At 41.0% G+C, this 21,723-nt stretch overlaps 4 protein-coding genes across 7 annotated transcripts in view; 2 read left to right on the forward strand and 2 right to left on the reverse strand.

The window, feature by feature from the left end:
- Positions 1-1,675: 1,675 nt before the first annotated feature.
- On the reverse strand, positions 1,676-4,273 carry LOC124395733. Its single transcript, XM_046864528.1, has 5 exons — positions 4,198-4,273; positions 3,226-3,299; positions 2,597-2,761; positions 2,082-2,213; positions 1,676-1,991 (listed from the first exon to the last, which is right to left on the reverse strand). The coding sequence occupies exons 2-5, from the start codon at positions 3,296-3,298 to the stop codon at positions 1,855-1,857; spliced, it is 507 nt and encodes a 168-aa protein (XP_046720484.1). The 5' UTR covers position 3,299; positions 4,198-4,273; the 3' UTR covers positions 1,676-1,854.
- Positions 4,274-6,326: 2,053 nt separating this feature from the next.
- emc8 (ER membrane protein complex subunit 8) lies at positions 6,327-10,822 on the forward strand. The gene is made up of 5 exons (XM_046863754.1): positions 6,327-6,868; positions 7,603-7,679; positions 8,562-8,631; positions 9,127-9,221; positions 9,859-10,822. Exons 1-5 carry the CDS (start codon positions 6,656-6,658, stop codon positions 10,016-10,018), a joined length of 615 nt encoding a protein of 204 aa, XP_046719710.1. The 5' UTR covers positions 6,327-6,655; the 3' UTR covers positions 10,019-10,822.
- A 711-nt stretch (positions 10,823-11,533) lies between these two features.
- On the forward strand, positions 11,534-15,048 carry gins2 (GINS complex subunit 2). Its single transcript, XM_046864955.1, has 5 exons — positions 11,534-11,747; positions 12,253-12,367; positions 12,675-12,774; positions 13,243-13,369; positions 14,143-15,048. The coding sequence occupies exons 1-5, from the start codon at positions 11,658-11,660 to the stop codon at positions 14,269-14,271; spliced, it is 561 nt and encodes a 186-aa protein (XP_046720911.1). The 5' UTR covers positions 11,534-11,657; the 3' UTR covers positions 14,272-15,048.
- Positions 15,049-15,050: 2 nt separating this feature from the next.
- gse1b (Gse1 coiled-coil protein b) overlaps positions 15,051-21,723 on the reverse strand; it is a 224,166-nt gene continuing 217,493 nt past the window's right edge. For 3 of the 4 annotated variants that reach the window (XM_046864953.1, XM_046864952.1, XM_046864951.1), the window contains exons 11-17: positions 21,458-21,570; positions 21,077-21,335; positions 19,868-19,981; positions 18,935-19,324; positions 17,783-18,082; positions 17,415-17,518; positions 15,051-17,284 (exon numbers count right to left, since the gene is read on the reverse strand). In XM_046864953.1, coding sequence (XP_046720909.1) covers positions 17,147-17,284; positions 17,415-17,518; positions 17,783-18,082; positions 18,935-19,324; positions 19,868-19,981; positions 21,077-21,335; positions 21,458-21,570 — 1,418 coding nt within the window. In that variant the 3' untranslated portion in view covers positions 15,051-17,146. The remainder of the gene's footprint in view (positions 17,285-17,414; positions 17,519-17,782; positions 18,083-18,934; positions 19,325-19,867; positions 19,982-21,076; positions 21,336-21,457; positions 21,571-21,723) is intronic. The other variant, XM_046864954.1, reaches the window with a different exon arrangement.

Raw genomic sequence — 21,723 nt, forward strand, 5'->3', positions numbered from 1 at the left:
TTTGTGCATTTACAATCTGTGATCCGAACCGTAGTTTATATCAGGAAATACTGAACCTGTGCGCCGTCATACTGACAACACGACTAAACAGTTTGACGATCTTGTTTGTGAACAATAACAAAATGACGTGTTATTCTGATAGTAATGAGATGATCATTGACAAATATTTACTTTTGAGAGATGAACTGAGGATTTTGAGAAAAGTTCAGGCTTTTGCAAGAAATCCAATGTCTTGTGCTGTTTGTATGGATCGTTTTGAGAAATGCATTTTACTGCTTTGCAAATATTAAGGATGATTTGAGAAAATGCTCCAATTCAACTAAGAAAAAATTGCTGATATGGCAAAACTAATCAACACCCTACCTCTGAATGATCTTCGATTTGATTGGAACCATCTACAGTTTAGGGTGGTACCACATAAACCTGCCCTAAACATCCATGAGGTTACTGTGGGGGGTTGGAGCTCCAGAGGGATCTGGACTATAATTAATACAAGGAGTATTGATTAATATAAAAGAAGTGGTTTTACGGATGCAGACGCCATGAATTGCATCCGTGTCCATCAGTGAAGCGGTTAATATACTCGATAATGATAGAATTACTGTATAATGAATTGACATTTGGTGCTGAGGATGGGGAGGTGTAGATGCTGGATGTGGAGGTCCTGGGCTGGTATGGTTACACGTGGTCTGCAGTTGTGATGGGTTTGGATGTACTTCCAAAATCCCTGAAACGCCTTTGGAGTCGGCTTATGGTAGAGAAATTAACATTTAATTCACGGGTAACGGCTCTGGTGGACGTTCCTGCAGTCAGCATGCCGATCGCACGCTCCCTCAAAACTCGTGGCATCGTGCTGTGTGATAAAACTGCACAATTTAGAGTGGCCTTTTATTGGGGCAGCCTAAAGCACACCTGCGCAATAATGATGCCGTCTAATCAGCATCTAGATCTGCCACACCTGTGAGGTGGATGGATGATCTCGGTAAAGGAGAAGTGCTCACTAACAGATTTGTGAACGATATTTCAGAGAAATTAGTCTTAGATCTTTGAGTTCATCTCAGGAAAAACAGGGTAAAAACAAGTGTTGCGTTTATAATAATGTTCAGTATATAGAGATAATATTGCCAAAAGTTTGTGGACACCTGGTCATAAGTGTGGTATGTGCTTTTTGAGCATTGCATTCCACATTTAGGCCCAATTTCCTTTTATAATTCCCTCCACTCTTCTTTGATGTTCCACTAGATTTGTGCTTGTGGACATTTGTGTTCATCAGCCACAAGGGTGTTTGTAAAGTCAGGTTTTAATGTAGGTGAGAAGGTGAGGAGGCCTGGGGTGAAGTCAGTGTTCACATTCATCCCAAAGCTGTTCAATATGGTTGAAATCAGGGCTCTACAGCAGGCCACTCAAGATCTTCCTCTCCAAATCATGTAAAGCAGATCTTCCTTAAAGTGGATTTGTGCACAGGAGCATTGCCATGCTGGACCAGGTTTGGGTGTCCACATTTAAAAGGGATCTTCTCACTCTACTCCAAACAGACCTCTTAACCCCTTACAAGGATCATCAACTCTTCAGCTACTGTTCTCTAATTGATGTGGATGGAACAGTGCTGGATTTTATGAACGAGTGCTAGGAGAAGAAAGGATTAATTACAAGTTAATGTGTCACACAAACACAATGATGGTTTGGAATTTTATTTCCGTTATAGAATACAATATCCTTAAGAGGAAGTGGTCTTCCAGAATGCATTTGTTGAGGTAAAGACAAAGTCATACATCGACTTTTCACTGAACTGCACACTGATTGCTCTACATGAAGTTGTGTAACTTGGTCCACTGACAGACATTTAAAACCTATTTATTTCTTCCAGGCTTTGTTTTCATAGTCCCAGTGGGCGGAAAAGCCTTGGATGGGGTTGATCCTCATGTCGAGCATCCTCTGGAGCTCCTTCTGCTTGTACTCGGGGTCGAAAGTGTGAGGAACATCTCCGTAAACTGTGAAACCAGAAATAGATATACTTTAGTACGATTTATCAGGATTAGGTAAGAGTGTGGAAAATATGGTAGCGAGAGAGGAACTTGTACCGTATTTCCTCTGCCACAGAACCACCAAGCCAGTGAAGCCCATGAAGAACAACATTCCAGCAACCACCGTCTTCCACTCTCCTGAACCCTTACCCATCTCAGCAAAGCTGTCCTTAAAGCTGATGCGGTACACTGCAACACACAGAGAAACAAAGTCTGGGAATTTGCAGAGATACTATAATCTAGAAGAACAAAAGTATTGGGACTCCTGACTTTACTAACACTCTTGTAGCTCAATCAGCTCAAATATCCACTCCAAAATCTAGTGGAACATCTTCCCAGCAGAGTGGAGGTTATTATAACAGCAAATAGAGACTACATGTGGAATGGGTCGTAAAAAAAAGAAAAAAAAAAGAAGTCCATACCAAGCTTAGGGTCAGGTGTCCACAAACTTTTGCTTACATACTGTACATCTTAAAAACGCTTGCTCTTTTCTATCACTAGTAGAAAACCGAAATCTAATGAGAGCTCAGCAACATCACAGATCAGACAAGTGGTTTTCTTTTTTTACGTACGTGCAACTTTCTCTTCATTGGACAACGCGGCCCAGGACCCCTTCTCCTTCTCTTTGAGGGTCGTCTGATCTGCGCTCAGTTGCTGGACGTATCTAATCTCAGGCAGGGGAGTCTCACGGCGGTCGAAATAGGCTGGGAGGGAGTAGTCCTCCACCTTGGCGACTCCTGAAAGAAAAAAAGGACGATATTGTTAGACAAAAGGTTTGGCGGTTTTAAAAAAACACCAGACACAACAATAACATCCATCACTCATTATAGAAACAATTTAAGCAGAGAAATAACATTTACTATTATTAATATGACCAGAAACAAATCATGTGACTAACTAAACTTTTTTTTAATCAGAAGGAGTATATAAGATGTTAAACCGTGTGCCAGGGACATCGAAACTGCTCACATCAATCTGCCCCAAACAAACCCATTCTTTGCATTTCAGGCATATTAGTTACAATCCTAAATCCCCAGACCAGCCCTCAAACTCTCTCTCACTCAGTCCTGGTCAGCACTGTATGATTGCACTGCATCATGCTAATGTTTTCATGGAGTTTTTCGAAGTTTATTATGAGAATGAATTGGAACATAGATGCATCATCGGTGTACCAGTAAGATGGCGTAATGAAGAAGCTCACCATGGCCACGCAGGCACGCTGAAGTCGACAGGGCTCGCCTCCCAACAAGACGGAGTGCTCTAGTCGCCAACATTCTGTAGAGGAACAAATATCAAATTTTTACATTTACTGAATTTTATTTCATCAATTTATTTTGTGCCAATTGAATCGATTACTCAATTTATTTAATATAATAAGTGTATTGAGTCTAATGAAATTATTATTAATAATATTTTAAACCAAGCAAGCATTTTATTTTACATTGTTTTGTGTGTGTGTGTGTGTGTGTGTGTGTGTGTGTGTGTCCCCTAAAGAGAAACTAGGGCAATATTTCTACTCATTTTAGACATCAGATCTCATGAGATATAATACCAGCATTAAACAGGAATACATATAGAATAGTAAATACATATAGAATAATAAATACTGCATTACTCTACTGTATGTATATATGAAGCTAGTCAGTTATGCTAGCAAAATAACTAGATTTAGCTTCACGAAGGTCATACAGGCTCGAGCAAAAGATCAATATATTTCTCCCTTTGTATCGGCTCTATACACACACACACACACACACACACACACACACACACACACACACACACACACACACACACACACACACTTCCTGTCAATGTAATGGACAAGCAGAAATCCCATTACTATACATTGTAAAAATCGGCCCACTTTCAAATCTCTTCTTACTACACAAAGTAGTAGTGCGCTACATATGTAGGTTTAGAGCCCGGATGTAGGGCACCTATCAAGGCAGGATTAAGGTATTTGGAACACAAGGCAAAGCCAATGCGGCACCCGCAGCCGGTCTCAATGTCACGCAGAATTTATAGAAAAAAGGACAAAAGTGCCATTTTGGGTGAATAAAGAAACAATCATAAAGCGTCAAAGAATTGTATCGAACGTTAAAATATAAAAATAAACTGCGATTAATGCTCAAAGGGAACCAGAATCGTAATTTTTCTCCCGGTCACCTACCTTTTTCTTCGGCAGTCTGCCTAAAGGAGGAAGTAAGAAAACCCGGACCGGAAGTAGCAAGCCGATGAGCATTATGGGTAAAGTGTAAGGGGAAATAAATAATAATAATAATATATTTTAAATTATTGATATAATATAATAATATAATTCATTATTATTGAACATATTCAACAGGATATACATATACAATGGCACCAATAAATGCAAATAAATAAATTAAATGAAATTAGGCACATTTACAATATAAGTGCAAATTACCAATAATTTTACATATATTCTGAGAAAGCAAAGAAAAAAAGAAAAAAAGGTGTAAATCAAGTTCTTGTATTATTCCAACAAGTTTCTGGGCCTTCCTACTTTTTATAGATTCCAATGATGGAAAGAAATTATGAGTCAAGTTTTATTTAAAAGCAGAAAAATAAGGTTTCGTCTTCATACATTTGCATTTATGAAGAAATAATTTGGCCAAAATCAACATTAAATTAATGGAAAAAAATATATATTTAATCTAATAGCACTCCAAACATAACAAATTGGGTAGTGACTGAATTTTTTCGTCTCCAACCGATTACAAATATTTTCAAGTCAAGTCAAGTCAAGTCAAGTGGCTTTTATTGTCATTTTTACTATACACAGTGGTACACAGTACACAGTAAAAACGAAACAACGTTCCTCCGGAACGCTGGTGCTACACTAAACAACAAAACAACATAAAGTGCATAAGCTTAATAAAAAATATTTTAGTACAAGGATGTTGTATATATTACTGAACTAATACAAGAGTGAATTTGTTGAAAAGTATTGCTTCGAGGTTGGTACCATTAAAGAGAAGTAATGAGAGTTCACAAGATACGTCTGATATGTTAACAAAAGTGTTTTGTAGCTGATTTATAAAACTTTTTGGATCGGCATTTAAGACGTGCAAAAAATAGTTTACGTTTACAGTGCAAACTGTATTTGCAACAGAAGTCACTGAAGGATAACAAACTCCCATCCTCATTTATTAAATGAAGAACTGACCAAAAACCCTTTTCAAGCCAATCAAGGATACTTACATCTAAATAGAATAAACCTATTGTTCCATATTGGGGTTCTGTGTTTAGTGAAATTGTGATTGTATAATAATTTCCAATACAACAAGACCTGTTGGTAAAACCGACCGAATACCGTCTGGTCCAGGTGATTTATCTAATAATAAACACTTAACAGCAAAATTAAGATCCTTAAATGTTAATTCTGTATCATTTTGATACAATTTTGTAACCTATTTTGCTATTAATTGTGTATTTGAACATTCTACACGATTAATTATTAAAGTTTTAACAGAATTTATTTTTTGGTGCTTTTTTCTAACCTACAAAAGTAAGCTGATTTTTTTTTTTTACCCACTTAGCTCTTGATCTAATATATGCCCCTTTAACTTTTCTCATATAGATCATCTTCCATGACTTTGTTAGTGCATTCATTTACCTCTATAATAAGAAATAGATAATTAACAAACTTTGCATTTAAAGAATTCCCATTTACTTGTCCATGAAACCATGGACAATCATTGACAATACTTAAAATTGTGTCTTCTTATGCAAGAAGGTTACATTTCCAATAACCCTCTGTTCCAAAAAAAAAAAAAAAAATCTATATACATATAATATATAGCTATGCAATAACAAAGTGTAAATACTGCATCTTTTATTATAAACTATGAGCTTATATTAAAATGTATGCATAGTATAATATATATATATATATATATATATATATATATATATATATATATAATTTTTTTTTATTTATTTTTTTTTAATTGTTGTTTTTTTCCCCAATCAAAATCGAAGTCCTCATTCCACTCTTTCGAAATGACCTTTAATAGGTGTTAAAGGGCAACGCAGAACCAACCGTTGAGCTGAAATTTACTGTCGTTGTTCTGTCGCAAAACACAGAACACTTTACTGTACCGGTGTCCAGGCTTCACTCGCGGACAAAGTATTACAATTCCTACCCGTATTTAGAAATAATCCCGCCTCCTATTCTGAGATTGGTTGTTTTTAACACTAACCCTTGTCTGATTGGTGGATTATTTTCGAGCACAAACTCTTAGCCAATCAACGTGTAAAATACAGTAATTGTTGAATATGGGTAGGTTATGAATAAAAAAAAATAGACCACCGAATGAACCAGATCCCGGAGGCAGGTTTTTGTCATTTTTGTACACAAATCGACACTGAAATCTGTTCAATTTGAGAAATTTGAAGGAATTGGCAGAATAAGAAACAGGAATTGGGGATGAATTAGGAAAGATTAGCGTTAGCGAGCTAATAGGCGAACTTGGGTGTTTTGTGGGAGTCGGTTGGGGGGGAACTCGTTGATTAGAGCAGCTCCGTGATTTCACACGCTTCAAGTTGACGATTTGTACAGAATTCTAAGCCAAACGTTTGGGTTTTGTAATTAAAAAGCAAAAATGCCTATAAAACTGACCACTCAGGCGTACTGTAAGATGCTACTTCACGCGGCTAAGTATCCCCAAAGCGCCGTCAACGGACTGCTGGTGGCCGAGAAGCAGAAGGACAAGAAGAAAGAGGGCCATGGTGTCCCAGTCCTGTGTGTGGACTGTGTGCCTCTGTTTCACGGCTCTTTAGCTCTGGCACCCATGTTGGAAGTGGCTCTGTCTCTGGTAAGTATCTCACCTTCACCATGATTCTTCGAGACTTTACATATATCATAGTGCCAAAGGGGTGCACAAACTTTTGCAACCAGAAATCTATTTCCATTTTTGGTCAAAATTAGGCACTACGAACAATTCAAGACAAGTTGTCCATCAGCATACAATTTACATTTATACCATTCAGCAGACGACTTCTCCAGAGCGATTTACAACTGAGCTGTTGAGGATTAAGGGCCGTGCTCAAGGGCCCCAGCAGTAGCAGTTTGGCAGTGCTGGGATGTGAACCTATGACTTTCCGGTCTTTCATGGCAGTGCCATGGTTGATCAGGCGCTTTGACCCCAGCTACCTGGCAAGCTGGAATATGCAGAAACCTTGGGGATGTGGGAGGTTAGTGGTTGAGGTTCTGGGTTGCTGATCGGAAGGTTGGCGGTTCAAGTCCCAGTATCGCCAAGCTGCCACTTTTGGGCCCTTGAGTATCATGTTCTTTCTTTCTTTCTCTTCCCCCCAGCCTCAGTACTTTAACTAAACCCAAGCCTGATGCCCCAAGGCTTTACCTGCATCATAACCCCTCAAACTAACCAAAACTAAAAAAAAAACCTGGTAACCATGGAGACCAGATTATCACAGCTTGTCTGCGGTAGTCTGCATTCTAAACTCATAGTGTAGACAAGGTCAGATGAAAGAACCGTACATTTTTATGTCTATGTCTGGGTATTTGACATTTGGTTGTTTTTTTTCACAGATCGACACGTGGTGCAAGGAAAACAAGTACGTCATCGCTGGTTACTATCAAGCCAACGAACGTATAAAGGATGTGAGGTAAACAAATCAGTGACACGTGCTGCTTAATATGGGCAGAAGATACAGTACCAGTCCAAACTTTGGACACACTTTCTCCTTCATTGGTTATTTTTTATGATATACTTTTTTTAACATGTACATAATTATGTAGTAAACAACAGACCAAACAGCAGTTTTCCTCTGATCTAATGTCTATTTCTTCTGTTTCCTGGTCCAATCACATCTCTTCTGCTGGTTGTTTCTTTCCGAAATTATTTCTTTGCCTCAGTTCGACCATGAAGGCCTGACTCCCGCAGTCACTCCTGAACAGTGGCTGTTGAAATATATCTACCACTTGAACTCCGAGAGGCATTAATGTAAATCGGTTGTTTCTGAGGCTGGTGATTCTAATAAACTTATCCTCTGCAGCAGAGGTAGCTCTTGGTCTTCTTTTCCTGGGACGGTCCTCATGAGAGCCTGTTTCATCAGAACGCTCATCTTTTACTGAGTTTCTTTCTATTATATAGATTTGTACAGTAGTTGTAATGGCACAATTAAGGCTAGTGAATCTGTAATCAACCTGGTTTATGCACAAGACAACTGATGGTCTAAAGCACATTAAGAAGGCAAGAACGCTTGACAGCACACGCGTGACCTGAAAACTATTCCAGGTGACTACATCGTGGATCTGATGAGAGTTTGCCATCAAGACTAAACGTGGAGGATCTAAAATATAAAACGTATTCTGGGTTGTTTAACGCATTTGTGTTTATTACGGAATTCCATACGTGTTTTTTTTATAGTTGGGACGTGTTCACAATGTTGACATTAATAATAAAGAAAAAACACCGATGGAGAAGGTGCATCCAAACCTTATCAACTGTTTTTTATATTACAAATTTTCCCTCCTTTTTTCCTCAGGCCGAGTCAGGTTGCTGAAAAGGTGGCTATGAGGATCTTAGAAAACTTCAGCGATGCAGCCATGATCATCGTGAGTCCTTTGATCTCTATTAACTACACTACATGCACATGAAAGTAAAAAATGTGATGTTGGCCACACTAGCGATGTGTGGAGAGAACATCGAGTCTCCTCTCGTCACATCTTTGAAGATAACGATAATCTATTCGTTTATTTTCTTCCATCAGTATCAGACAGTAAACAGACTCGCTTTACGCTTATTTAGATGGAACATTGGCACTTTTATTTGTGCAATGGCCCAGACAACTGACCTTCAGATCATCAGATCACCCCATTCCGTTTGCTGGTATAATAACCTCCGCTCCTCGGGTGATGCTGGAGTGTGCTTTTGAAGATTCATTTATTCACAAGGGTGTTAGTAAAGTCAGGTAGTGACGTAGGCGAGAAGGTGAGGAAGTCTGGAACCACACATGGGTAGAAAAGTCAGGTGTCCCAAAACCTCTGTCTATATGTTGTATCAGTGCTTTGTGAGAAAAGTGTGACCTACTGCTGCGTTTCCTCTCTCAGGTGGACAACAGCAGGTTTACAATGGGCTGCTCTGCACCAGCTCTTTCCATCTACGATCATTCTGAGAATAAGTGGAAGTGCAGAGATCCGAGCATGTGAGTAACGTTACATAAAACTTTGCCGTCACACCACAGCTGAGAGCTCCTCGGTTCTTTACAGATTCTTCAGAAATCCTCATGGCACGTGAGATGAACCATGTATGAATCTGGAATGATTGGCGCAGGTGTTTGTCTGAAAGCCACGCCCCTCTCCTCAACCTGCCGCTTCTTGTTCTGTACTGATTTGATTCAATTTAATTTCGATCCCATTCTGGATTAGAAATCCATTCCAACGAGGTCATAAGCCTGAAATAGTTTCCTTCTGCCATCCATCTTTCATCCTCCTCTTCATATCCCTTTTTCCTTCTGTCCATCCCCTTTTTTCCATCTCTGGCTGTCCATCTTCTCCTCCTCTCTATCTAAATCTGTCCCTCTTCTCCTCCTCTGCATCTACTTCTGTCCACCTTCTCCTCTTTATCTCCTTCTGTTCATTTCATGTTGTCCGTCCATCTCCTCTGCATCTGCTGCTGTACGTCCCCTGTTTTTCATCTTCTCTTTTTCTCATCTTCATCTCCTGCTGTCCATCTCCTTCTCTATATCTGTTCTTATCCTCTATATCCCTTCTTCTCCTCCTGATTATTTTCCTCCGTCTCCGAGTGCTTTATTAGATGATCTTTGCCTGTAATCGTTACAGAGACCCGTTCGAGGACTGGCCAGAAGCTCAGAAGATCACAGCAGCCTTGCTGGAGAACAGATCCTATGAAAACCTCATAGACTTTGACAACCATCTGGACGACCTCAGGAACGACTGGACGAACCCGGAAATCAACAAATCCGTCCTGCATCTGTGCTGAACCCCGGCGTCCGGCCCATCGAAGCCCTTAACGCCACCACGGCTCACGTTCTCGTCACCGTATTCTGATCGACACGTGTAGGAGGGACGCTCGGCGAATGGTGCGAAAACGGTTGGAAATTTCTCAAGCGGGACGTTGAGCGTGCCGAAAAAAGAGCAGCGTCAAGTTCATCCAACCTTTTAGCTCATCCACTTGACACACAGCTTTTCATTTCCATCGATCGATCACTGATTAGGGAAAATTACCTTCGATCACCAAACCATGACACGCTTTTCATTTTCTCATCAATTTATTGACAAAAATCTGTTTTTTACAGCCTGGATGATGTTTAATATTAAAAATTACTGATTTAAAGAATGTTTTTTTTTTTTTTTATTTTTTTTTTTTAAATATATTTTGAGATCTTTAAATAAAACAATAGCAATTAATTTTTAGTAGGTGGTGTGTGTCTCTGTAGGTGTGGTCTCACTGAGACGGTGTATGAGACGATGTCCACTCTGAAGTTTCGATTCTGTGACACACACGTGATTTAATATATTAAATCTGTAACGTAGGGAAGTTTTATTATAAACCAGTTTGTAGCTCTGCCAAGTTTCAGGTTTAGATCATTAAAGCCCATCTTTGTGTTTGGAAAAAAAACATTTATAAGAGCAGTGATCTTTATGGATGACTGACAGGAGAGTGTGCGTGTGTGTGCGCGTGTGCGCGTGTGTGCGTGTGTGTGTGTGTTCTCATGCGATTTCAAATTGATCATATTGAGCTTTTGTTAAACCTAATGCCAGAATAAACCAGGTTTATAAACAAGTGGTCTACTCCGGTTTTCTGTGTGTGTGTGTGTGTGTGTGTGTGTGTGTGTGTGTGTGTGTGTGTGTGTGTGTGTGTGTGTGTGTGTGTGTGTATACACTTATTAGTTTTGTGTGTTTGTTCATTTTCACTAGTTTATGCACTCTACAGATGTTGTCTTGAAGCATTAAGGTGTGTGTGTGTGTGTGTGTGTGTGTGTGTGTGTGTATTTACCTAGGTTATACACACTACTGCACTTTTCTTGCAACATTGAGGGGTGTGTGTTCTCTTGCCTCTATTTTACACAAGTTAGATCTATTTAATCTGGAGAATGCTGAGGATGGAGCCACCAGGAAGGAGGAAAAGTGGAAGGCCAAGGAGGAAGTTCATGAATGTTGGGAAGGAAGACATGCAGGTGGTTGGTTTGAAAGAGGCAGATGTAGATGACAGTAGTATGGACACAGATGAGGTATGGATGTAGCGACCCCTAATGGAAGCAGCCAAAAGAAAAATATTTATTTAATCCACTTTGCAGTCTGGATCAGTCTATTCTCCCCGTCAAAAAACTCAGTTTAGGGCTCTTTTTATTATTAAAATTACAACGAAAATATTACAATTCTAATTAAGATAATGAGAGGGAGCGAAAACTTTTGCACTCAGGGTGTATCTGGCTGCCGCTCTGTCGCCATCTAGCGACCGAATCTTCCGTACTCTTTAAACCACGTGACCTATCACGTCATCCAACATGTCTGACAATCCGGCGGGAAAAGTTGTCTGAGGCGGTTGTGGTGAATTCCGTCTGTAAAAATAAAAAAAGAATAATTATCTATTTTTCTAATTATAAATAAAAATAAGCATGGATCCCTCAGAAGTGGAATTTCTCGCCGAAAAGGAAATGGTGAAGATTATCCCGAACTTTAGTCTCGATAAAATCTATTTAATCGGGGTGAGTAAAATATGCGCATATATTTTTAATAAAAGCAGACAACATAGAAATAACGTGTGTATTTTTAAACAGACATTTATATCAATATATTTATAAATATAAAACAATATTTTCCACCACTGTATGAAATAATGTAAACAGTCAAAATAGTATGCACAGGGTTGCCAGGCATGTGTTTGGAAATCCCTCCACACTTGTATTCTACGAATCCGTGAATGAGTTTATTATTAAAATTCTACCTTTTTACAAAATCAATAATTGCACCAGGATCCTGAATCGGTCTCAGATGTTGTAAATACTATTATAATGTGATAAATAAATTTAATTGAACAATATACATAGACAAAACCTGTCAAATACTCCTAAAAACATTATCGATACCACGATACCCAAAAAATCATCACGATACTTTCACACGATACAAAAATCTCAATGTGAAATTTTACTGAAAAAAAAAGAAAGAAAGTGCTGGGTATAATAATGTACATCATTGGTGTTTCCGCAGGGAGACCTGGGGCCGTTTAACCCGGGGCTGACGGTGGAGGTGCCCGTGTGGTTGGCGCTTAATCTGAAACAGAGACAGAAATGCAGAATTGTTCCTCCGGAGTGGATGGACGCTGGTAAGATCATACGCTGTATGGACACCTTTCTTTTCCCAACCGTACGTGGTTCTTCACCAGACAAATTTGGAGAGACACAATTGTATAGGACGGTCACCTACATAAATATCTCCACAAGCGCACTCTAAAATCTAGTGGAACATCTTCTCAGACGTGTGGTGAAGAGCAAACGGGGACTAAATGTGGAATGGGAAGTTCAAAAAGTACAAATCTTAGAATCAGGGGTCCACAAATTTTCCTTCATATTGGCTATTTTTAAATATTTCATATGCTGTGTCCATTTAAACTCAGAAATTTTGTTTCGCAGATAAACTGGAGGAGATCCGAGAGCAGGAGAGAAGAGAAGACACCTTCACCCCGATACCCAGCCTTCATTACATGGAACTGACCAAGTTACTACTGAACCAGTGAGAATGCTATATATTTGTTAATTTTATCCCTAGTGAGTGAGCCAGTGGTGAGGACGACGGTGAGGGAAAACACTCCCTGAGAGGGTATGAGGGAGAAACCCTGAGATACAAATCTATCCATTCCATCATTTTTGAGGTCATCAACTGTGCACTGATGGAGCCTAAAATATTCTAGCAAACGATTTCTATTAATTACACTCCAAAATCCATCTTTACGGTTTTTTCAAATGAAGCCGTCCTCCATAATCCAAAGTATACCTTCAAGCTGTACGTGTGGAACCATCTTCAGCAGGAGTGAGAGCTTTCTGGTTGAAAACGATTTTTCTTCCTACTTTTGGTCACTCGAGCTGTGTTGGGAACCCTAACCCTACTCCCTTCTGTCTGTGTTATTAATATTAAACATCACGTGACTGTTGAACGTGGATTCTCTTTTCTCGATAATGGAGATTTTTTTTCCTCTCGCAGTGCAGCAGACAACATCCCGAGAGCAGACGAAATCCGGACTCTGGTCAAAGACATCTGGGACACTCGCATCGCAAAACTGCGTCTGTCCGCCGACAGCTTCATCAACCAGCAGGAGGCTCACGCCAGAGTACGTATACACACACACACACACACACACACACACACACACACACACACACACACACACACACACACACACACACACATCATATTATTTTAAATAGTAACATATAAAAGGTATAAAACTTATGTAAAGATATCTTGACTACAATCTTAAGAATACATTTATGAAGTATCTCCATCCTTCTTCCCTTTCTTTCCTCTCCTCCCACTCTCCTTCTTCTCAACCCCTCTTTCTTTCCTGCTCTTTCTCCCTATCTTGTACTCTTTCTTTCCCCACCTTCTCTTTCCCTTTGTTCCACTCCCACTTCCTCTCCTATTTACCTCTATCTGATTTACCCTTCTTTTTCCTCTCTCGCTCTTTCTCTCTCTCTCTCTCTCTCTCTCTCTCTCTCTCTCTCTCTCCTCCCTTTCCCTATCCCCTTTTTCCTCTCTCCTCCTCCCTTTCTCTCTCCCTCTCTCTTACTCCTCCTTGGTTTCCTCTCCCTTTTTCTCTTCTCCTCCTTTTCACCTCTCCTCTTTGTTTCTCTTTTCAATCACCCCTCTCCACTCTCTTTCTCTCTCGGTTTCACTTTTCCTTCACTCACTCTCCCTCGTTCTCTCTCTTCCTTCCTTTCTCTCTCCCCAATTTTTTCTCTCTCTTCCTCCCTTTCCACTTTCCCCTCTTTTTCCTCTTTCCTCCTCCCTTTCACGTTCCCTCTCTCCTTCTCTCTCTCTCTCTCTCTCTCTCTCTCTCTCTCTCTCTCTCTCTCTCCCTCTCCACGTCTGTTCTGTATGTAGCTGGATAACCTGACTCTGATGGAGATCAACACCACTCGCACATTTCTGTTGGATTCTCTGAACTGCATGTACAAACTGCGCTCCAACCTGCAGCCGGGCTCAGGCTCGGGAAAAGCTCACGATTACTAACGAGCACCACCAGGACTTTCACACAAGACGTTTGGGCAGCTTTAATAATATCCATCACGGCTGTTCCTCGATGTCCATGTCAGCTTCACTCGCTGCTCGTCGAGGGACTGTTAAGCCGCAGGACCGTACGATGTGTACAATATGTTTCACTTTGTGTCTATGAGGGAAATGTTCTGTTACCTTGAGTGCGAGTTGTACAGTTACTCCATATTGTGCGTTCGCTTTGGATTTTGTTGGGAAAAACTCATTTGAATGTCGGGTATCAGTGAAATTGCAGCTCGTGGAGTAAATACATATGTACAATATTAATTGTATGAATGTTCACTATATGGACAAAAGTTTGTGGACACCTGACCATCAGAATGATCTGCTTCATTTAGTCTTTATTCAGTTATAATAAACTCCACGTTTTAGAGTTTAGAGCTCAATAGCATCTGACACGTGTATCTTCATGGGGCACAGAGGCAATGTCCTGCTGGAACAGGTTTTAGGTCTCCCAGTTCAAGTGAAGGAAGTTTCATTCTACAGCATCCGAAGACGTCCTGTACAATTGTGTGCAGTAACAGTTTGAGGAAGAAGCACACATGGTTTAAAATGTTAGGTGTCCCAAAACTTTTGCTCATATAGTGTAGGTTAGTACTCGTTTGCCCTCTACTGGACATTACTGAGCAACTGCAGCATTGCAATGTAAATATTTTAGTTTATAAAGGGGGTAAACACAAGGTATAATTCATGCTGGGGAGGAAAAGAAAAGATAAAAAATCAGCACAAAGCACAGGTTCAGTTCTGAAGCATTTTATTTTTTTGTCTGAAATTACAGCAATATATTCATAAATACCTAATTACTACATTCAACAAATAATATATTACATTACATTGAATTTAAACAAGTACATTTTTTTTTTCTTTAAAAACATGATTTCACAGCATCTAGACATCCTCCATTGGGTTTGAGAGGCAGGGCAGGGTGGGGCGTGTCAGGGGCAGGATGGGGCCGGGTGGGGTGGCAGCTACTGCGTGTGCGTGCGCTAGATGGGTGAGAGACGGCTAGAGACAAAGAGAACGGTCGTGTCCCTGCTCCTGGACAGGCAGTGGTAGTGCTCACTCATGCACACACACACACACACACACACACACACACGGACTTACACATGATGGATGCTTGCTAGGGCCGGCTTCGGGTTTGTAAATATGGATCCGCCTCCAGAAGCGGGCCGTCCTTTGAGCCTGAACGCTAATAATGTTGATGAGCCTGATATGAACGTTTAGGTGTGAGCTGGTTGGTTTTTTGGGGGGCGGGGCTACGTTTGTGATGTAACTTTATTAGACCTATTGCTTTGCACCAATCACGGTCAATATACGAGGATGTGATATTGTTTATATATTTTTTTTACATGAATCATTTAGATATTTAGGAACGTGGGAGGATGTTTGAGGGCCTGTCCAATTTAGCATAACCTGCATATTCATAAGTGTTCATTATTAATAATGAATAAGGATGAGGAGATATTTTATGGTTATCTTAGTGCGGTCTCTAATGTCTACAAAACCTATTAATACTTCAAATCTTGGATTATTGGTAGCGGCTCGTCTGAAAAGGCGAATTCGAAACTATTTCTGATAGCTTTAAGGTGTGTGTTTTCCTTTATTTCAACCCAAGAATACACACACACACACACACACACACACACACACAGGTGTGATTTAATATGAAATTATATTATAATTATGATTATATTTCATGCCAATGCTATTAGAGCGAAATTCAGCAACATTTGACACTGATATAAAATCGTCTTTTTTGGCCGTCAGCTCTGTTAGTAAAGGCAGGATACGGATTTGTGGTTCTGTGGGTACCTTTGGCACCGATTCAAAGTCTCAACACAATAAAAGGGACTGGAAGGCGGAGAACGCGTGCTGTTTTTAACCCTAATTAAAAAATATATCAAATATTGTAATGAGCCTGTGGTAGTAGTCCAGAGTGCAGGGAGTGGGAGAGTGGTGATGTTCTGCTCTTCTTGGTGCTGCCTTTACGGACGGATGCTACTGTGGTAGGCTGCACGCACACACACACACGCACACACACACACACAGTGGAGGTGTGCACTGAGTTTCTCCTCCGCCCTTAATCCTGACCAGCAGCAATACAAACACTATAAGCGAGGCTCCGGCTGAACGCCCTAAAAAGCATGTGCATTTTTTTTTTCTTTTCTTAAAAACGACAGGCTTTTTTTTTTTTCTTCTTCTTTTTCTTCTTCAAAGAACAATTAACGCAAGTAATAAAAACATACAAAAATTTCTTTCCATTTTTCGATATTTACAGTACAAGGTCCTGAAGCACCTCTTTTAAAATGTATTTTTTCTTCGAATAAATCTTTCCTTAACATTTTTACATTTTTTTTTTTACCCGCTCCCCTCCCCCAACAAAAAAATGTGCATTTTATTTGTGAAGTTCTTCTTTACTTTTGAAAGGAGTTCCTTGTTATAACACAGTACCTCCAGGTAGTTCTTCTGGTTTGTCTTTTAAGTGCATTTCCAGTTAAAAGCTCCTCAGATCTCCAGGAGAGATGGTGCAGTTGCCATGACGATATACATACGGGTTTGGGGAGTCACGATCCGGCCTGTGAAGACGTGGATCTCTGTACCTGTGTGTATGAGATGGACCGAGTGTTTCTGTGAGATCTGGGCGTGTTGTTTGATAGTGGGCGTGGCACCTTCACCTCCATGGCACGTTATGTTTGTTGTTCTTGTCGCAGTGTGCTCAAAGTGCACCATCTCTCCACCCTCATGTTCTCTCACGATAGGATCAGAGGGTGTCGGAGTCCGGGAGTTAAAAAAGAGGGGGGGGGTGAAGCTTGGGTGATTCTGGGTGATGTCACCTGGGAGGATATCCTTTGAAGTGAGCCCTGCTCCAGGATGCATGTGGGACGCTCAGACACTTCCGGAAGTGCTCCAGCTCGGCCTGCAGCTTCTCCCTCTCGGACGCCAGCTTCTGCTTCTGAGCCATCAACTCCTGCGACGCAAACAACAAGGAAACGTTAGAAATGATCCTAATATCGTTAATAGATTTAATTTTTAGCCGCATAACACCAAGGTGAGGGGCGTCCCTGACTATGGATTCAGAGATGAGATGTTCCACTTACCCCCATGGAGTGAGAGACCTGTTCAGCAGTCAGGCTGAGGTTGTAGTGTTGGGCTTCCAGCTTCCTGCACTGACTGAGCAGCACCTCACGCTCGATATTTTGCTCTGAGATCAAACAAAACAAACAAAAAATTAATAAAATAAACAAGTGTCCTGCAGCTCCATTCGCATCTCACACACACACACAAAAGCCTAATTCACAGGGATTAGCACTTTTCTTCTGACTTTTTAAGGCGAAACTTTAATAATTACACACACACACACACACACACACACACACACACACACACACACACACACAGATCTTCCTCCACACACCTGGACAACATCTGGTCCAGTTAATATCAGCTAACATCAACTCCTTCTCACCTTCAACATATTCCTGATATGCTTCAAAAATCGACTCGATCCCCTTCCACCTGTGTCCCTGAGCCTCTTCTTCTTCCTCCTCCTCCTCATCCCCTTCGTCTGAGTCTTCCTCGGTGGAGAGTTCGGGGCGTGGCAGGGCGTCTCGCCGGGCCGCAGAAGAGCAGTGCAGGCCATTGGGCTGGAGAACAGAGTGTGTGTGAGGGTGTGTGCTGCGCCCAGCGCCACTCTGCAGCTCCGGGATGTTGTAGTGCACCGTGGAGTCCATGGTGTGGTTGGGCTCGGAGATGGCCGAAGCGCCACCTGGTGGAAAGAGGCAAAAAATGCATGGGTTAAAAAAATGCAGGTCTCAAAACAATGTTATTGAAATGAGTATATCTTAAAAATATAAAAGCATAACTTAAATATAAAGCATTAAACATAAAAAATGATTTAATTTTTCTTAGATTTAATCTTTATTTGATAATTATAAAGCATAATTATTTGTGTCAAACCACAAACCTGACAAGTCCCAAGTATATTATTTATTTCTATTTCTGTTTCTGACTCCCATATGTGCCACAAACATGAAATTTCCCTTTGGAGTCCCAAACCTGTTCCCACATGATGAAGCCCCTGTTCACAAAGCCAGCTTCATGAATATCTGCTATACATAGTTTGGAGTGAAAGATCTCCTGCTATAGAGCTCTAAACCCTATTAAACACCAGTGGGATGAATGTAAACACTTTCTGCACCCCAGGACTCCTCACCTAAATCAGTCCCTGACTTACATTACATCCTCGTGGGTGAGTAAATGAATCTCCACAAATCTCCAAACGCACACTCAAATCTAGAGGAACATCTTCCCAGAAGAGTGGAGGGTTTTATAACAACAAATGGGAACTAAATGTGGAATGATATGTTCAAAAAATGCATTCCAATCTTATGCTTCACATACTTTTGTCCATATAGTGCACAGGCACAAGGTTCTGTCTAATGAAAATTCTGTTCAGTGAACCAATGGACACGTATAGATATAGACAAAAGGGGGTGGAGTCATGTAAACCCCGCCCCCTTGGATGTCTGCCAAATGCTGTTTTTATATTTATATATTTATATAGAAAATATATGTAATATTAATAATAAAATAAGTAACATTCTGAAAGAAATCCCACCTTTGTGCTTCTGCAGTGCTTTCTGAGTGGACTGCAGCACCGACTCGTGGAACTGCTGAGCAAACTCCTCGGCTGTGAAGTTCTCCCATGGTTTGGTCCGGCCGTTCAGGCTGCCTGCACCGTCTTTAGGGGGCGCTGGAGGACGGATGCTGTTCAGCAGGCTGGAGGGCTTTTTGCTGAGGATTATGTCGCTGCCTCGGTTTTTCTCTGCGTATTGCAGAGAGAGTGGAGCGTCCTTCGGTCTGAGCGGTTCAGAAACTGGTCTGAGGTGCTCGGGAGGTGGAGCCGAGGAAGGATCTGCTGGGGGTCCACTGGATGGAGGTGGAGGACTCGGGAGTCTGACGCTGACTAACTCGACTGGCTGCCCTGGAGACTGGGATGAGGAAGAATCTGTGAAGCAGAGATACAAAATCAATTTCATTTGTAGTATCTTTTCTCAGACATTCCTGCAAATAAAAATCCAGCAGCACTTAATACAACAGTGAGGAACGTTTCCACGTTTAAACATCTGGAGCTGTCAGTGCACACAATATCCACCATCTGGTCTAACGATACTGATGACACTGGAGACATGGGCAGCGAGTGTAGCACAGACGCCATCTTGTCTTTCTCATTGTGAAGCACAAACTCGGTTAGATATCATTCTTTGTTGATAATTAAAGAATGTTATTGTAGGAAGATGATCAGCGACTGTGACTTCTTCCACACTGATTATTTTCCTGTCACAGCACACCCTCAGATGTTTTATTCCCCTTATACTGCAGCCACTTTCCATACTTTTTGTCCATTTATAGTTACATATTCGATGCGTGGAATGTCCATGAAACAATAATTCATTTTATTATTGAATAATAAACCGGTTGCGTGTGTGTGTGCGCGCGCGGGTGTGTGTGTGTGTGTGTGTGTGTGTGTGTGTGTGTGAGTACCCCTTACCAGACGAATGGAGCAGCGGGCTCTTACACAGTGGTAAATAATTATGCCTGATATTGTCCAGGGTCACACTCTTCTGTTTGATGGCATGTAGCAGCTCCACCACTTTTTCATTCTCTGTCAGAAAAGTCAAAAATAAAAGGAAACACGTTTCAGAGCCTCATCCGGGACGGAAGAACCGCGAGGGTCAGTGGGACGAGAGGCAACCTCTTATAGGATCCTTGAGATGCACAGCATTATGACTGTTTGTACAGATCTTCCACCAACGTGAGAAACATCTGGAACGGCCAACAGGCTTGAGAGTAATAATGACACAGCTGTCAATGAAACGTCTGCATTAACGCTGTTTCTTTATCTGAGAGGACGAGTTGAATTTCGGACAAGCGTTAAAGAAAATAGGAGTGAATGAAATGGGAATAAAACACCTGGGTGTGCTGTGTAATAGGAAAACAATAAAGGATGATCACTTTTATACTTATATTTTTTATACATTCATTTGTAATCTGCATTTTTTATAATCCTGGATCTTGAGGCTTATCATCAAAACAAGTTCGTGGATGAGCTGCTGCTATATTAATATAAATCTCGTTCTTGTCTTAAGCAAACTTTTGTTCTGGACCTAATATGTGTTTACTCCATATCTCCATAACTGAGGCCTAGGATACATTAAAGATGCCTCTGAAGCAGCTGCCGCATGCGATGCGATACGATTCACCCCCTATTACGATGCGCGATGCGATACGATGCAACAGGAGAAATATGATGCTCTGCAATTCAATAAGGTACCGATAGTTAACTTTTATTTTTTTAGCTCAGATTTATTAATTGCCTTCTGTCTTCTAACGCATGCCCCTTTCACATACATGCCTTTAGAGTGCAAAAAAAAAAAGATTAAATAAATCCTTTCTCTGTTGTGTCTGCAGGAAGTCACAGCTCTACCTCTGCCATGTTAATCTGTATTCTATGTGACTCTCAGGACACGCCTCGGTCTCCGTAGTGTTGTGACGCCTCATATGTGGAATATATTGGTCACAAATGATCGATCACTTTCTAAATAATAAAAATATAGCACATCTACTAATAAATATTTATAAATGTATCGGTTTTGCCGATGCAAATATGTTAAACAGTGCATTGTGCATTGACAAAAGGCCACAGTGTGTGTTTGTGTGTGTGTTTGTGTAAGCATGTGAGCGTGTGCACACTATATACCTTTCCTCTGCTGCGTGCTCAGGTGATTGAGGCTGAACATGGTAAGGAATCGCTTTTTGGCCTCCAGCTCCGGGCTGCTGTCCATCTCCTCAGGAGTAAAGCGGGTGCTAAGTGGAGGTGCCAGGCGCTTGCTGGCCACAGCCGGAGGCGAGGGGCTTAGTTCCCGAAGCATCCTTCTTCTCTTCCTCCTCTTCTTCTCCAGCAGTTCTCCTCGCCGAGACATGGTGGTCAAACCGAACTGCTGCAGGAACTCCAACTTCTACATTGAAAGCGAGGAGCACGATAAGAGAGAGTGGATCTTTGTTCTCACAGGGCTGATCACCATGCAGTGTGTGTGTGTGTCTGTATGAAGTGCGTTTAGAGTGTGCAGCATCGCATTACCTCAGTGGAGTCGTCCAGTTTGAGTGGCGGCTGCTCGGACACTCTGCGGAGATGAGCTCTCACCTCCTCTTCATCGCTCTCATCGTACGAGTCGTCCAGTTCGTAGTAGTACCCTGCGCATGACGGGGAAACCTGAGTCACTCGGCACTTTTCATAACCGAACGATGGGTTAGTAATATTATAGCCGCTTCATGACAAGAGGAAGTTAAGCCCTTGGTCACGTGGTCCTTCGAATGGATGTGAAAAGTACTTATATATAATGGATT

The sequence above is a fragment of the Silurus meridionalis genome, chromosome 13, assembly GCF_014805685.1.
Source record: "Silurus meridionalis isolate SWU-2019-XX chromosome 13, ASM1480568v1, whole genome shotgun sequence".
In the NCBI taxonomy this organism is placed as follows: Eukaryota; Metazoa; Chordata; class Actinopteri; order Siluriformes; family Siluridae; genus Silurus; species Silurus meridionalis.

Bases quoted from the DNA above. Each gene is read 5' to 3' on its own strand.
- LOC124395733 (XM_046864528.1), bottom strand. From the start codon at position 3,298: ATGTTGGCGACTAGAGCACTCCGTCTTGTTGGGAGGCGAGCCCTGTCG. The intron at 2,214-2,596 runs GTACGTAAAAAA...TGTGTGTTGCAG, and splicing joins CAATGAAGAGAAAGTTGCAC to TGTACCGCATCAGCTTTAAG. The intron at 1,992-2,081 runs GTACAAGTTCCT...CTGGTTTCACAG, and splicing joins TCTGTGGCAGAGGAAATACG to TTTACGGAGATGTTCCTCAC.
- emc8 (XM_046863754.1), top strand. From the start codon at position 6,656: ATGCCTATAAAACTGACCACTCAGGCGTACTGTAAGATGCTACTTCAC. The intron at 6,869-7,602 runs GTAAGTATCTCA...TTTTTTTCACAG, and splicing joins TGGAAGTGGCTCTGTCTCTG to ATCGACACGTGGTGCAAGGA. The intron at 8,632-9,126 runs GTGAGTCCTTTG...TTCCTCTCTCAG, and splicing joins GCGATGCAGCCATGATCATC to GTGGACAACAGCAGGTTTAC.
- gins2 (XM_046864955.1), top strand. From the start codon at position 11,658: ATGGATCCCTCAGAAGTGGAATTTCTCGCCGAAAAGGAAATGGTGAAG. The intron at 11,748-12,252 runs GTGAGTAAAATA...GTGTTTCCGCAG, and splicing joins ATAAAATCTATTTAATCGGG to GGAGACCTGGGGCCGTTTAA. The intron at 12,775-13,242 runs GTGAGAATGCTA...TTCCTCTCGCAG, and splicing joins ACCAAGTTACTACTGAACCA to TGCAGCAGACAACATCCCGA.